The sequence below is a fragment of the Oscarella lobularis genome, chromosome 20, assembly GCF_947507565.1.
Source record: "Oscarella lobularis chromosome 20, ooOscLobu1.1, whole genome shotgun sequence".
Lineage (NCBI taxonomy): Eukaryota > Metazoa > Porifera > Homoscleromorpha > Homosclerophorida > Oscarellidae > Oscarella > Oscarella lobularis.
Genome location: NC_089194.1, coordinates 284,818 through 296,977, shown reverse-complemented (window position 1 = coordinate 296,977; position 12,160 = coordinate 284,818). Strand labels below are relative to the sequence as shown.

General features: G+C 44.0%; 2 protein-coding genes and 2 long non-coding RNA genes across 6 annotated transcripts; 1 reads left to right on the top strand and 3 right to left on the bottom strand.

Moving 5' to 3' along the window:
• Positions 1 to 1,528: 1,528 nt before the first annotated feature.
• On the bottom strand, positions 1,529 to 6,063 carry LOC136199292 (DNA topoisomerase 2-alpha-like). Of its 2 annotated transcripts, none has more exons than XM_065989468.1 (16): positions 5,964 to 6,063; positions 5,752 to 5,812; positions 5,688 to 5,701; positions 5,448 to 5,627; positions 5,162 to 5,398; positions 4,896 to 5,111; positions 4,749 to 4,841; positions 4,592 to 4,700; positions 4,403 to 4,521; positions 3,792 to 4,354; positions 3,599 to 3,734; positions 3,351 to 3,546; positions 3,071 to 3,297; positions 2,849 to 2,932; positions 2,735 to 2,794; positions 1,529 to 2,684 (listed from the first exon to the last, which is right to left on the bottom strand). In XM_065989468.1, exons 1-16 carry the CDS (start codon positions 5,979 to 5,981, stop codon positions 1,788 to 1,790), a joined length of 3,210 nt encoding a protein of 1,069 aa, XP_065845540.1. In that variant the 5' UTR covers positions 5,982 to 6,063; the 3' UTR covers positions 1,529 to 1,787. The 2 variants fall into 2 exon arrangements, with proteins under 2 accessions (XP_065845540.1, XP_065845541.1); XM_065989469.1 differs by having other exon boundaries at positions 1,529 to 2,678.
• A 682-nt stretch (positions 6,064 to 6,745) lies between these two features.
• LOC136198853 (uncharacterized) lies at positions 6,746 to 7,283 on the bottom strand. 2 transcript variants are annotated; one of them, XR_010672891.1, is made up of 4 exons: positions 7,229 to 7,283; positions 7,117 to 7,180; positions 6,902 to 7,059; positions 6,746 to 6,840 (listed from the first exon to the last, which is right to left on the bottom strand). It is a non-coding gene; the product is annotated as an uncharacterized lncRNA (long non-coding RNA). The 2 variants fall into 2 exon arrangements; XR_010672890.1 differs by having other exon boundaries at positions 6,902 to 7,180.
• A 52-nt stretch (positions 7,284 to 7,335) lies between these two features.
• Positions 7,336 to 8,248, bottom strand: LOC136198852 (uncharacterized). Its single transcript, XR_010672889.1, has 5 exons — positions 7,978 to 8,248; positions 7,866 to 7,912; positions 7,703 to 7,811; positions 7,555 to 7,646; positions 7,336 to 7,470 (listed from the first exon to the last, which is right to left on the bottom strand). It is a non-coding gene; the product is annotated as an uncharacterized lncRNA (long non-coding RNA).
• A 487-nt stretch (positions 8,249 to 8,735) lies between these two features.
• LOC136199237 (uncharacterized) lies at positions 8,736 to 10,495 on the top strand. Its single transcript, XM_065989410.1, has 8 exons — positions 8,736 to 8,799; positions 9,264 to 9,301; positions 9,347 to 9,382; positions 9,434 to 9,538; positions 9,589 to 9,637; positions 9,682 to 9,749; positions 9,879 to 9,926; positions 9,980 to 10,495. Exons 1-8 carry the CDS (start codon positions 8,736 to 8,738, stop codon positions 10,493 to 10,495), a joined length of 924 nt encoding a protein of 307 aa, XP_065845482.1.
• The last annotated feature ends 1,665 nt before the right edge of the window (positions 10,496 to 12,160 follow it).

The window sequence follows — 12,160 nt, the reverse complement described above, 5'->3', positions numbered from 1 at the left end:
TGTAAGAGCAATGGCAAGCCGGCGAATTCCTCACTTTCCCAATTATTATCCGGGATAATACTATCTATCCTAATCTCGTCCGAATCCGCTTGCATCGCGGCAATCCTTGGTGTTCTCGGCAGGCGAATACATTCTAAATGCGACTTTCTTCACGCTGGGACGGCGAACGAGTTCATCAACTGCTCGAAGAGGCAAATAATGGAGCTTTCACAGATAGATCTCCCGTATCACACACAGCCGCGCGAAGCAACGACCTGCTATCGTCCGGCCACACATACATCGAAGTTCTTTCTATTTGCAAACGTCAAGAAAAAAGAAAAAAACTAATCATGAATCACTACACTGCATGAGCAAGCAAAGGGGACAAAACAAACAGAACCCTATTACAGTAGTGCGTACGTACCATAAAAGCAGACAGACGAAGGCAGATTCTCGATTTCAATTCAATAATCAATGTTACTGCTCAAGGACTTTCAGGCATTTCTTGGCAAATTGAACCACTGCAGCTAGGCTTAACTGGGACATCTCTGACAAAGACGTCAGAGAAAACGTTTTCTTAGCGTACTCCACGTTTGACTCAGGAAACCTTCCTAGTATCCGTAGTGGTAGAGGAAAACAAACGGCTTTAGAGGCAAATTCCTCCTCGGAGCACTTCGATATTTCTCTCAACCGCGACGAAAAGTTCTTGCTCAATAGAAGAAGACAACTGAGATAGCTCTTTAAAAGGCAAGCTTTCTGCTCACGAAGAAGCTCAAGTACCAGCGGTGGTGTAACGAGTGAGTCCCTGAGCTGACAGTTCTCAGCTAAACTTATCAGAAGCTTCACTAAGCATTCGTTTGCATACGAACACTGTCGCACGTCGCAAAAGACAAAACTTAGCACTTCTGAAGATACAGCTCCAGATTTGACTAATTGTTCCCGAACAAGAGGAATACCTGAGGAGATAAGCCGCAACATGGTAAAACGAAGGGTGAGCTCGTTGTCAAGAAAGAGCCGATATGGATGCCTCCCTTCTTTCTTGTAGTTTCTCTTCTCTTTTAATACTACGGCAATGTATTCTTGAAGAGGCTTCGATATTTTATCAGCCAAACTGTTGCTAAGTACGAAGCCTGTCTTCTCCTCCTTAGACCATTTACTAAGGAAGTATTTATAAAATAAAGCTAGCGACGAGTTCCTGAGTTTATAGTTATGCGGCTGATAGACTGAAACTTATCGAGAAGAAGCAAAGATAACGCAACCTTTTGAGAAGATTTTCAACATCATCAACTCTTTTTCAAGCGTGTATTTAGTGCGGTTCAGTACTCTAGAGGCTGACTTGAGGTTCAGAGCTTGCATCTAAGCTACTGTACATTCCAGCCAGACCCTTTCTCGCTTTCCCGGATGCTCCTCTCAAGCTAGAAAGGCCAGATGAGATAGTGATGCTAAAGTCGATCATGTAGTCAAATATGTAGTTTCTCTCGTACGGGAATTTCTGTTGAGAGATACATTCATAGATAGAAGACTTTAAAGACGTTTGGATACAGAGGTTTATTAATCAAAGAAAATACGGAAAGGTTCAAGGCGGAACATACAGTGAAATATCTTTACCGGAACTAAAGTAGGTGTTCGCCCGTGATTGTCCATCAATGCACATGCAAAACGGTTTTTATGTGACGTCACATTTTTTGTTTAGAAACACTGGCAACTTGCAACATACACACGACTAAAACAAAACAAGCCTCATACGAACCCCAACACTCTGCAACTCATAGCCTTAATAATTCAAATGCTCTTCGTGAACTTCAAAATCACTTTTTTCTTTTCTCCGATAAGCGCAGGGAGCGCTTCAAGGCAGGTAAATCTTCAAATACCACCGAAGCGCTAGAAGAAGACGTTTTCTTTTTCGGTGGTCCAGCGTCGTCGTTGTCAGCGTAATTCCTTTTTTTTTTTCCCGATAAGCGCAGGGAGCGCTTCAAGGCAGGTAAAACTTCAAATACCACCGAAGCGCTAGAAGAAGACGTTTTCTCTTTCGGTGGTCCAGCGTCGTCGTTGTCAGCGTAGTTTCTTTTTTTTTTCCCCGATAAGCGCAGGGAGCGCTTCAAGGCAGGTAAAACTTCAAATACCACCGAAGCGCTAGAAGAAGACGTTTTCTTTTTCGGTGGTCCAGCGTCGTCGTCAGCGTAATTTCGTTTTTTTTTCCCCGATAAGCGCAGGGAGCGCTTCAAGGCAGGTGAAACTTCAAATACCATCGAAGCGCTAGAAGAAGACGTTTTCTTTCTCGGTGGTCCAGCGTCGTCGTCAGCGTAATTTCTTTTTTTTTTCCCCGATAAGCGCAGGGAGCGCTTCAAGGCAGGTGAAACTTCAAATACCACCGAAGCGCTAGAAGAAGACGTTTTCTCTTTCGGTGGTCCAGCGTCGTAGTCAGCGTAATTTCTTTTTTTTTTCCCCGATAAGCGCAGGGAGCGCTTCAAGGCAGGTGAAACCTCAAATACCATCGAAGCGCTAGAAGAAGACGTTTTCTTTCTCGGTGGTCCAGCGTCGTCGTCAGCGTAATTTCTTTTTTTTTTCCCCGATAAGCGCAGGGAGCGCTTCAAGGCAGGTAAATCTTCAAATACCACCGAAGCGCTAGAAGAAGATGTTTTCTTTTTCGGTGGTCCAGCGTCGTCGGTGTCAGCGAAATTTTTTTTTGAAGAACGTTCCTTGACCTTTGACATCAAGTCTTCCCTAAAGTAAAATTCGATCTCTGAACAATTACCTTCGTTGGGACTCTCGCTTTCGGCATCGATGCTTTGCCTTTATCGTTCTGCTCCACCTTCTATGAAACGAAATGTCAAAGGATGAAACTGTGCCGTTTCTTTCATGTAGCTACCTCCAGTTGATCTAAAAGTATCTTCAAATCGTCTTTCCACATAGTTTTCGGAGACTTTAGTTTTACGACTCGCAGCTCAGACATCTAATAACAGATGCCTGACTAATAATTCCAACATAAACATGCACGAGAAAATGATACCCTACAGTTAGCCTATAACACTATTTAGCCTGTGACCTGATCCAAAGATCCATTACCGTATTGTCCCTTAGGTCACCTTACCTTGGAATCTCTCCTTGCGAGAAGCTGGTCTCTCTCTTCTTTCGTCAACGACAAGCGGAGCAGATAGTTGAAGTCGGGTCCAGTTGTTTCGAATTTGTCTCTCGAGTCGCCTCCTGACGAAATAGTGTCGCGAAACGACGGGTTCGCCTCTCTCCAGGCCCTGATAGGATCGGATGCGTAGCCTCGTCGACTCAGCAAAGCAACTAACTCCTTTTTCGCAATATTTTCTACAGAAATTTGTTAACACTCGGTAAATCTGACATCAATTATTTGTCCGTACCAACGATGAATTTCCCGTCGCACTTCTCGTCGATAAATTGCGCCTCGTTTGTTAGTTTGTCGACTTTGGCCTTTAGCAGCCCTTCAATCAACCTCTTTCTTAATGCATATCGCTCCAGACGCAAATCAAAGAACTCTTTTAGAATTTCGATTTCATTCGCATACTTCTTCAAACAGCCATTAGAATCAAACAAAACCTAAAAATAATCTCCATGATTTGTAGATCTTCAATAAAGAATTGAATCTTACGAGATTGTTTGTCGCTAGTGTCGACTCCAACTTGAACTTTTTGTGAAACCCCTCCTTCTTACAGTCATCCATTCTCGCCTTCGTCATAGTGACGACAAACCGAACAGTCGTATCCGTATAATAAGCAGTATAATCACTTTAATGAAGAAATCACATAATAAGAGAGTATTGTTGATCTCTTCCTCTGGCTCACCTAATCAAGTTTTTAATAGTCCTGGACTCGAGCACATCCCTGATGTAAGTCTCCGTCCACGTTCCAACAGGAAGTTCCGTAATTTCCAAATGCGTGTCGTCGAGTCGAGTGACGGTTCCAAAAGTCGTGAAAGTGTGCTCGTCGACTTGACGAATCTTGCCAGTGAATCCTTTATAAGACGGCACCATGGGAATCGGCTCAACGCCGTCGAGCATCCGCTGAAGATTAGCGACAATTTCGCGAGCGTCGTAATTGGGAACAAAGCTACTGAATTCCCTTCCGATGCCCTCTGCTCCGTTCACGAGAACCATGGGAATAATTGGGCAAAGCCATTCGGGCTCCACGAGCCTGTCGTCGTCGCAAAGACGAGTTAGGCCCGGCTCGTCGAGAGGAGATATGATGAGACGAGCGAGCGAGCTGAGCGCAGTGAAAAGGCATCGCGGACTCGCTGCGTCTTTGCCACCGCGAAGACGCGTACCAAATTGACCGATCGGCTCGATGAGATTAATGTTGTTTGCGCCGACGAAGTTCTGAGCAAGACCATAACATGTAGTAATCGTTTTCTTGAGACAAGTCTGAGAAAAAGCAAGGAAAAGTAGAAAAGAGCTTACTTTCGCGTAATTATAAGAGGAGAGATCGGCCCCGATACCAGCCAAATCAACTACATTGATTTCTGCGCCATTCTGTCTGCTACAGGTGACAACAACTCTCCTCTGAGCAGGCGTTAGTCCTGTTACAGAAAACAGGACACCATCAACTTGCAACGTCTTGCAACGTCTTTACGATGATTGAGAACTCACCGTCGACTAACGAAGGAATCGATCTGTCATTAAAAGCGTTCGCAAACTGCGCGAGCTCTTCGTTCACAAAATTGCTGAAAGTCAATTGGTCGCTACCGCTTGAAAACGACTAAAAACAATCTATCGCTAAGATACGACACGCACTTCCCTCATGTACTTCGCTCTTTCCCGCCTGACGTCTTTGCTTCCGTTGAGCCAGCCAGTCATTAAGCCAACGTTTTCGCCAGGCTGCGTGACCCCGAGCAAAAGCCTAGAAAGCAGCTACGGTAGTATAACTTCGACTCATAACTATCAAAGAATTTACCAGTGTTATTGCTGCATCGTCACTTGACCCACAGTACCTGAACAGAACACGATGTTTCTCCAAGTCTTGAAAGTATTCTTTCGCCTCATTTGCCGTGCTCGTTCCCAATCCTCTGTAGTGCTTGACTCGCCAAGACAACGAGTCAAGGGTATTCTCTTCCCACTCATCAAACTCTGAAATCGAATAGAAAGCCTTCTTATTCTGCCCCTTGAAGACCTAAAAATTATAATAAAATGAAATGCAATATTTACTTATTGTCACTGCACTTTGACTCTTGGAGCGATGAATTGCTCGAGGAAAGGAAGTCGAAGCAGAAGAGGCCACTTGTGATGAAGAAATCTGATCAGAAGTCCTTTCATGTTCGTTCCGTCTTCATCGTGATCAGTCATGATCATAAGTCGACCGTAGCGAAGCGCTTTCAGATCATCGACAGAACTGTAATCTTTGCTGTACTCGAGACCGACGATCCGGACGATGTTCTTCATCTCAGCATCGTCCTCAATCTAGACACATAAATTGAAATATTCATATACTTAAATAACTATTTATAACCTGCTCGTTAGTTGCTTCAAAAACGTTGAGCATTTTTCTTCTAAGATGATAGACGCCGAAATGATTGCGACCGACGACGCTGAGTCCACAGACGGCCAACGTTTTGCCTGAATTTCTATCCGTTAGAATCAGAGTGCAGTTTGCCGACTCCTCTCCTCCAGCAAAATTAGCGTCATTCAGCTTTGCCATAGAGCAACATTACCCCAACGTTGATCTTTGTTAAAATATATTTTGATTTACCTGTGATTTGAATTCTGGCAATGGAACTATTAATTAAATATTTGATGTTACCAGTATTCTTTACCTTTTTCCATAGACGCGATGTACGTATCGGGTCGTAGAGGAATCCTGTCGTCGCTCTGAGCCTAAAGGGGGCCCCGGTCAAATCGATCTCTCGAAATCGCAGGAGAAAAACATGTGAACGAAAGGAAGGGCGAGAGAGATAAGCATAGGGGCGTTTTTCAAGAGGGGCGTGTGGTCGAAGGAAAAAATGTGTGATATTCGCGATCCCTATACCTGAAAAGCATTCTCCATCGCAGCTAGAGCAATGAAAAGAAAGCGCGATGCTCTCTATTTCGCTGGCTTGGCAAATGTAGACTAGCCTCGTCCCTAGGCCCTTCACCAGCTAGCGCGCTTGATGCGCTCGCCGGTAGAAGCAGGAGAGACAAACCACTGCGCATGTGTAGGTTGCTAGGGGGATTTATAGGATTTCGGCGTGTTTTTCTGGATTCCTCTCCGTTACGCCAGCGGAGTAAGGCCCAATGCGCACTCTGCGATAGAGCGATCCATCGAAATACAGACACATGTACACACTGCGCGGGACAGAGAATGAAGTAGCGAATCATTGTGAGATCCAGTAGCAAATTCTTCCAGCTGAGGCGCGAAATGGGAAACTAGGCCCTATAAACGAATCTAGCGCGTTTGACACGTACACAGAAGCATGCACAGTCGATCTCATTCACAACGTTGCGATTTGGGGCGATTTCGAACGTTGTTCCCTAGTTTCTCGAAACCGGTAGGTCAAAAATTTTTTGCGGTTGGGGTCAAATCGGTAGAGAATTTATATATCTTTTGTTTGGCAGACGTCTGGGCCAGGCCCTTCTAGCGAGGGCGCATCAAGCGCGCTACATGTTGAAGGGCCTAGGGACGATCACGAGGCTAAATGTAGACTACCTCAATGGAAAGCACGGGGTGTATACAGCGAAGGACACCCGGATTAACACGGGTTTTCCTTATAGCGGTCACGGGTGGAATCTAGGCTCCATTTTAAAGCTGTCTCCATGCAGTCAGTACTCGGACCAGAAAGTACTACGCAAAAGAGAACCTTTTCATTTCTCGACAAAGCTCTGACGAAATAAAAGAGTTCTGACACGATAAAGTTCCCAAGGTGTACCTAGACAGAGGTCAAAATTTGTGAACAACGGCGGAGAAAAAAAGATCAGTTTGAATTTTACTTGCAACTGTGAACAGACAGCAGGCGTTCCCGCCCAAACTACTGACGCTCACATAGAATGTCGTCACTAGCAAGTGAAGCAATATACTGATTCCAACGTAAATAAATAGGAAACGCGTCAAACACATATTGACATACGAGATTAGAAAGCAATGACAACTAGAGGTCATGCAAATTAAGAAATAACTGTTCGATTAATCATTTAAAATTACCTACCACAAGAGATCGAGTCACCGAACAGCAATGACACTGGAAGTTGGAAATGGTTTGCCCCGAGGTTCTGAGAAGAAAGGAGTAAACAAATAAACATAAATGAATAGATTGTCACCTTGTGTTCGAAATCGTCGTTACAGTCTCTTTGGGTCCAATGGATTTACGAGCTGTTACAGAAAGGGTCAACGATTAATAATATTGATTTTAAATATTTACCTTTTTGGTTCGGTTTTGAACAGGACTGAGCTAGGAACTTTTCCCATGTGGCTTTCGTAGCAAACAACTTCTCCATTTAGTCTCAATCAATTTCCGGTTTCACTTTGGATGAGGTTGCTTTGTCACTGCTACGTACTACAACTGGCACAAGAAGAAGATGCAATAGAAACATAAGAAGAAAAACAAAAATGAATAAATAAATTATGATTGATGAGGTGCGCTCACATTCCTTCTTCCTTTCCTCAGGATCTTCCTCGCCTTAGATGCCTTTGGCTTTCTCCCCTTCTACTCTCCGTCGCACTTACTCCATTGATGTTCTAGTATCTCACCAATATGAGTTGAAGCAATATACAAGACAGCTGGACACACATACCTAGGAGAAATTCTGCGTTTTTTTTAGTTCATTTGATGTTGTTTAGGAACTCGCACGACTGCACGTGCGTTCTACATGTCACCGCTTTTACCATTTCAGCACTATGTTCCTATGCAAAAATGATAAATATGTCACAATGGCTGAAAAGAAATGTGGTCTCTACCTTCAAGTTCACGCTCTCAACTTGCGCTAAGCTCGAACAGTATTTCACTGGAAAAACAATACGTTTCAGACAAAGCTACTCGACGCTAAGTCGATGATGATGCCGGTCTCACGAGTGTCGTGGCTCGTCGCTGAAGAAACAGAGAAGCGACTGACAGTTGTCGGCTTTCGCGGAACGTTTGTGCATTGTGGTAACTGAATGCATCCTCTGAGGCGGGTGAAAAGCAATCGAAAAGCTGGCACAACTCGACTTTTTTCGAATATATCCGGGATATAAACTGTTCAACTGATCGCGTCCTAATCCGCTCCCATCGCGGCAATCGCTGTCTTTCTCGGCGATCGAATGCGTTCTCACTCGGTTTCCCTTGCCGTTTTACCGGTGAAAAGGGTGTAACTCTTGCTCGAAGGAGCAAATGAAGCTGGTTTCTTTCGAACGTACCTCCCGTATATATGCTCCTCAAGTCGGGAAGCGCTCTGTGACAGCCGTAAACTGCTATTTTCTACGTTATTTCTTCAACGACGAAGTGCACGGACGATCTCAGTGACGGTGAAGGCACGCAGGTAGGCGAGAATGAAGTCAGCCAGACAATATTAGATTTTTTCCATAGGAAAGCAACGTACATATTGTGACACAGACAGCGTCCAGACAGCATCGCGGCAATCGTTTGTGTTCTCGGCTAGCGAATACATGCTTAGTTCGAGTTTCTTCACGCTTGGACGGCGAAACAGTGCATCAATTGCTCGAAGAGGCAAATAACGGAGCTTTCACCGATAGATCTCCCGTATAACACAATCGCGCGAAGGAGCTATTGTCCGGCCACACATACATCAAAGTTCTTTTTATTTGCAGACATCAATGAAGACACTAATCATGAACGAGCCTATACTACCTAGTGCCTATATAAAGCAGAATGCTTTTTTGGGGCACTACATAGGTATACTGCATGAGCGAACAAAGGGAACAAAACCAACAGAACCGTAACAGCGCGCACGTACCAGACTGCGAAAGCAGATTCTCGAATTGGGCTCATTCATGCAAACTCGTTCAGCACCTCATATAGTCCCTGCGAAGGAACGACAGCAAACGCTCGGTATATGGTTGCGTTCTCCTCCAGAACAACAACATCGATTGTAACTTTTAGATCGTCGTTGTAGAAAAGCTTCACTCTGAACTCGACTAGGAGGTCAAAGGTAGAACCATCCGACAGGGGCTTAGCGTTGAAAGAGTATTCATTCGTTTCGCTTGGCGTATCAACTAAGTGATACACTTTAATAATTTTAACACTGATAACGTTTACGAGTCCCATTGTCGCCTCCACTGATATTCTGACAATCAGGTGTACTTGGGCAAAGAATTTCAACATTTACAAGTCCTGCTGGACGTGCTACAATTTTCCAGGGTTTGCCGGTTGTGCACGGAAACTTGCTTGTTCCAAGGCACAAATATCCTTCAAGAGGCATGATGATTAATTTCGTATGTAGTTGGATAATGGAGCTGATGTCGATTGCAAAGACGACGTTGGTTTTACACGTTTTAACATGTTCATGTGTAATTAGTGCTTCTGGCAGTATCTAACTAAAAGATGGCCTTTGCAAATCGCCTGCTCTCGTTGTGACACAAAACTTGCCAAGTTACTAATTGATGCTGGAGCTGATGTCAATCAGACAAATGAGGTAAATTTTGTGTTATGCGCCTTGCTTATTTCACTGTTTTTTTTTCTCAGCGCGGGGAATCACTTCTACACTTCCTTGCTCAATCGTGGAGAGATGCTGGTAATTTGAGCATTGTTTTTTTGTTTCTTTAAGTTTTTTTTCAGTTCAACAAAAGAATCTTTTGACTCTACTTCTTTTGTCAAGCGCTTCACTCATCGACATTCCTGACAAGGTTGATATTTATTTATTATTGCAGTTGAATTCCTATTTAATGCGTGTACAGTACAAATGCACTGCTTCGTGTTGTAGTGTAAATAAGGTAATCTTATATGATGAAATGTTTTCGCTCTTTCTGATTCAGAATGGAAGCCTTCCTCACGAACTCGCCCCTACACTTTTCGAAGCATGGGTCAATTGCTTAGTAGGTGTTGCCAATTTCTTCTCTTATACGACTTCCTTTAGACTTCATATCGACACTCCAAGCTTTACTCGCACGGCAAAACAAAACCCAAAAAGATCAAAGTCTGCGTAGTTGGAAAGGAGAGAGCTGGCAAGACAACCCTAATCAAAACGCTACAGAATATTGATTGGTGCGACGAGGGCGACGATGTGCGTACAGCCAGCATGGCTGTGACCACAGTGACCGTGGACTCAGCAGGCGAACTCGTCTTTTGCGACTTTGCAGGGCAGCCTTTCTTCTACAAGACGCACGGGCTTTTCTTTTCCGAGACTACGACAATGTTTCTTCTGGTTGTCGATTTGACCCAGAGCTACGACGAGCTCAGAGAGTCCAGCCACTTTATTCTGTCATTTGCGAAGTGCAGTGGAGCCTTCACTAAAAAAGCAAACGTCTTAGTTTCAGGCAGCAAAAAGGATTTGCTTTCCGATTGGAAATCTGGAGAGAACCAATTTCGACGACTTTTTCGGTACCTGCAAATAACGTTTGGCGCTTGGTTTGACTTAATGGCTTTCTCTTGAACTGTCGAGATGGAAGGTCAAACGAGTTAGATCTTCTCAAAAAAGCTATTGGCGATGTCAAAGAGAAAACAATTGAGGTAATGAAGATACAGTTGTTATGTTTGCATGTCAATTTCTTTCATGCATGCTGATTGCAAATGATGTTCCTATTATTTTTGAAGCGGCCGTGGCATCATTTTTACCTACGCTCCGCAATCGCTGGGCCGCACGACATTCGCTATTCGTTTTCAAACGAGTCGGCGGAATCAATACGGGAAAAATGTTTGACTCTTCCGAGGAATAGGGGATTATTGACTGCTGAAAAGGCGAGTGGCAATTGTTAGTTTGAGCAAGAGCGAAGGGCGTTTTTAGGAAAATCGCTGTATGGATGCCGATGCTTTTAAGCAGATGATGGTTGCAAGCATCTATCCTGGCCTTACGGAACAGGTTCAAACGTTGCTTGTTGAATTTTTGCAGGGCATTGGCGAGGTAAGTTGGTTAATTATATTTTCAATTGCAAAATGCGTCTCTTCGTAGATATTTGTTATGGAAGATAAAATAATTCTCGAGCTTTCATGGCTGGGTCATAGCGTTTTTGGTCCACTTTTGTTTCCTGAAGAGTTTCAAGTCACTCTCTCCTGTTCTCCTCCTGGAACAACGACAAAGGAGAAGATCAAAAGAGCACTTGAAGCTTTCAACAAGCAGAAGTGGGATAATATCGACGAAACGCTATCACTTCTTTGCGCCCTAAGTGGAAATTTGCTTTGAACTTCCAGATAGGCCGAACACATATCAATTCCCAGCGCTAATTCAACAACAGAAATATGGTGTAGAAATGCTCTAATGACGGTATACGTTGGGCGTCGCTGGAAACGAGAAGACGAGACTGATATAATAACCCCAGGCACAATGCCGTTTCTTCAGTGTCACGTTCGCAATACCAAATGTTTCTGTGGCTTGGAACCGGTACTGTGGCAGGGTGGTCTAACGATCAAGAAAAGAATTGCCAAATTTTCGCTAGAAGGAATGGTAATTTTGCAAGACGTAGACAAGGCATTAGACTTTGTTGTGCGAGGTCCCGAGCATTCCGAAAGCGAATGCATAAAGCTACTGAGGGATCTCATGAGAACGGGCGAAAAGGTTCTTCAAGAGAAAAGTCCAGGAATAGAGACACCTGTGGTACATAAGTTGCTCTGAATTGAAAGAAGTGAAAGAGTCTCCTGGGGCGTAAAGAAAGGAAACGGTCGAAAAGGTGATAAAGAATTCGACGAAGTCTAGCGCCTCACTCTTCGAGGGAACGATCGAAGACAGCCTCAAAAAGCTATTTGCTCTCCCTGATAATCACATCGATTATATTTCTTACAAAACGCGCTGTGTAATAGATACTTGCCTGGAGAAAGATGAAGTCGGACGGAACGCTCTAGCCAGCGCCCCTTCTTAGCCCATCGCCCGCTGATATCGTGAAAAGCGCATTTTAGGGCGACATTCTCGCTCTCTGGTCTGAGAATCTTAATACCACAGCTCAATCCTTGGCTAACGCTGCGCGAAAAAAATGACGTCTTATATTTGCTCTCTCTTTTACATGGTGAAGGAGCCATTGAACTTTCTGCTGATGAGGTGAGACATCTTTCTTATAATTTTTTCGACTATTTGATTCTTTTTTATTTATGTTTTACGCAGGAAGCG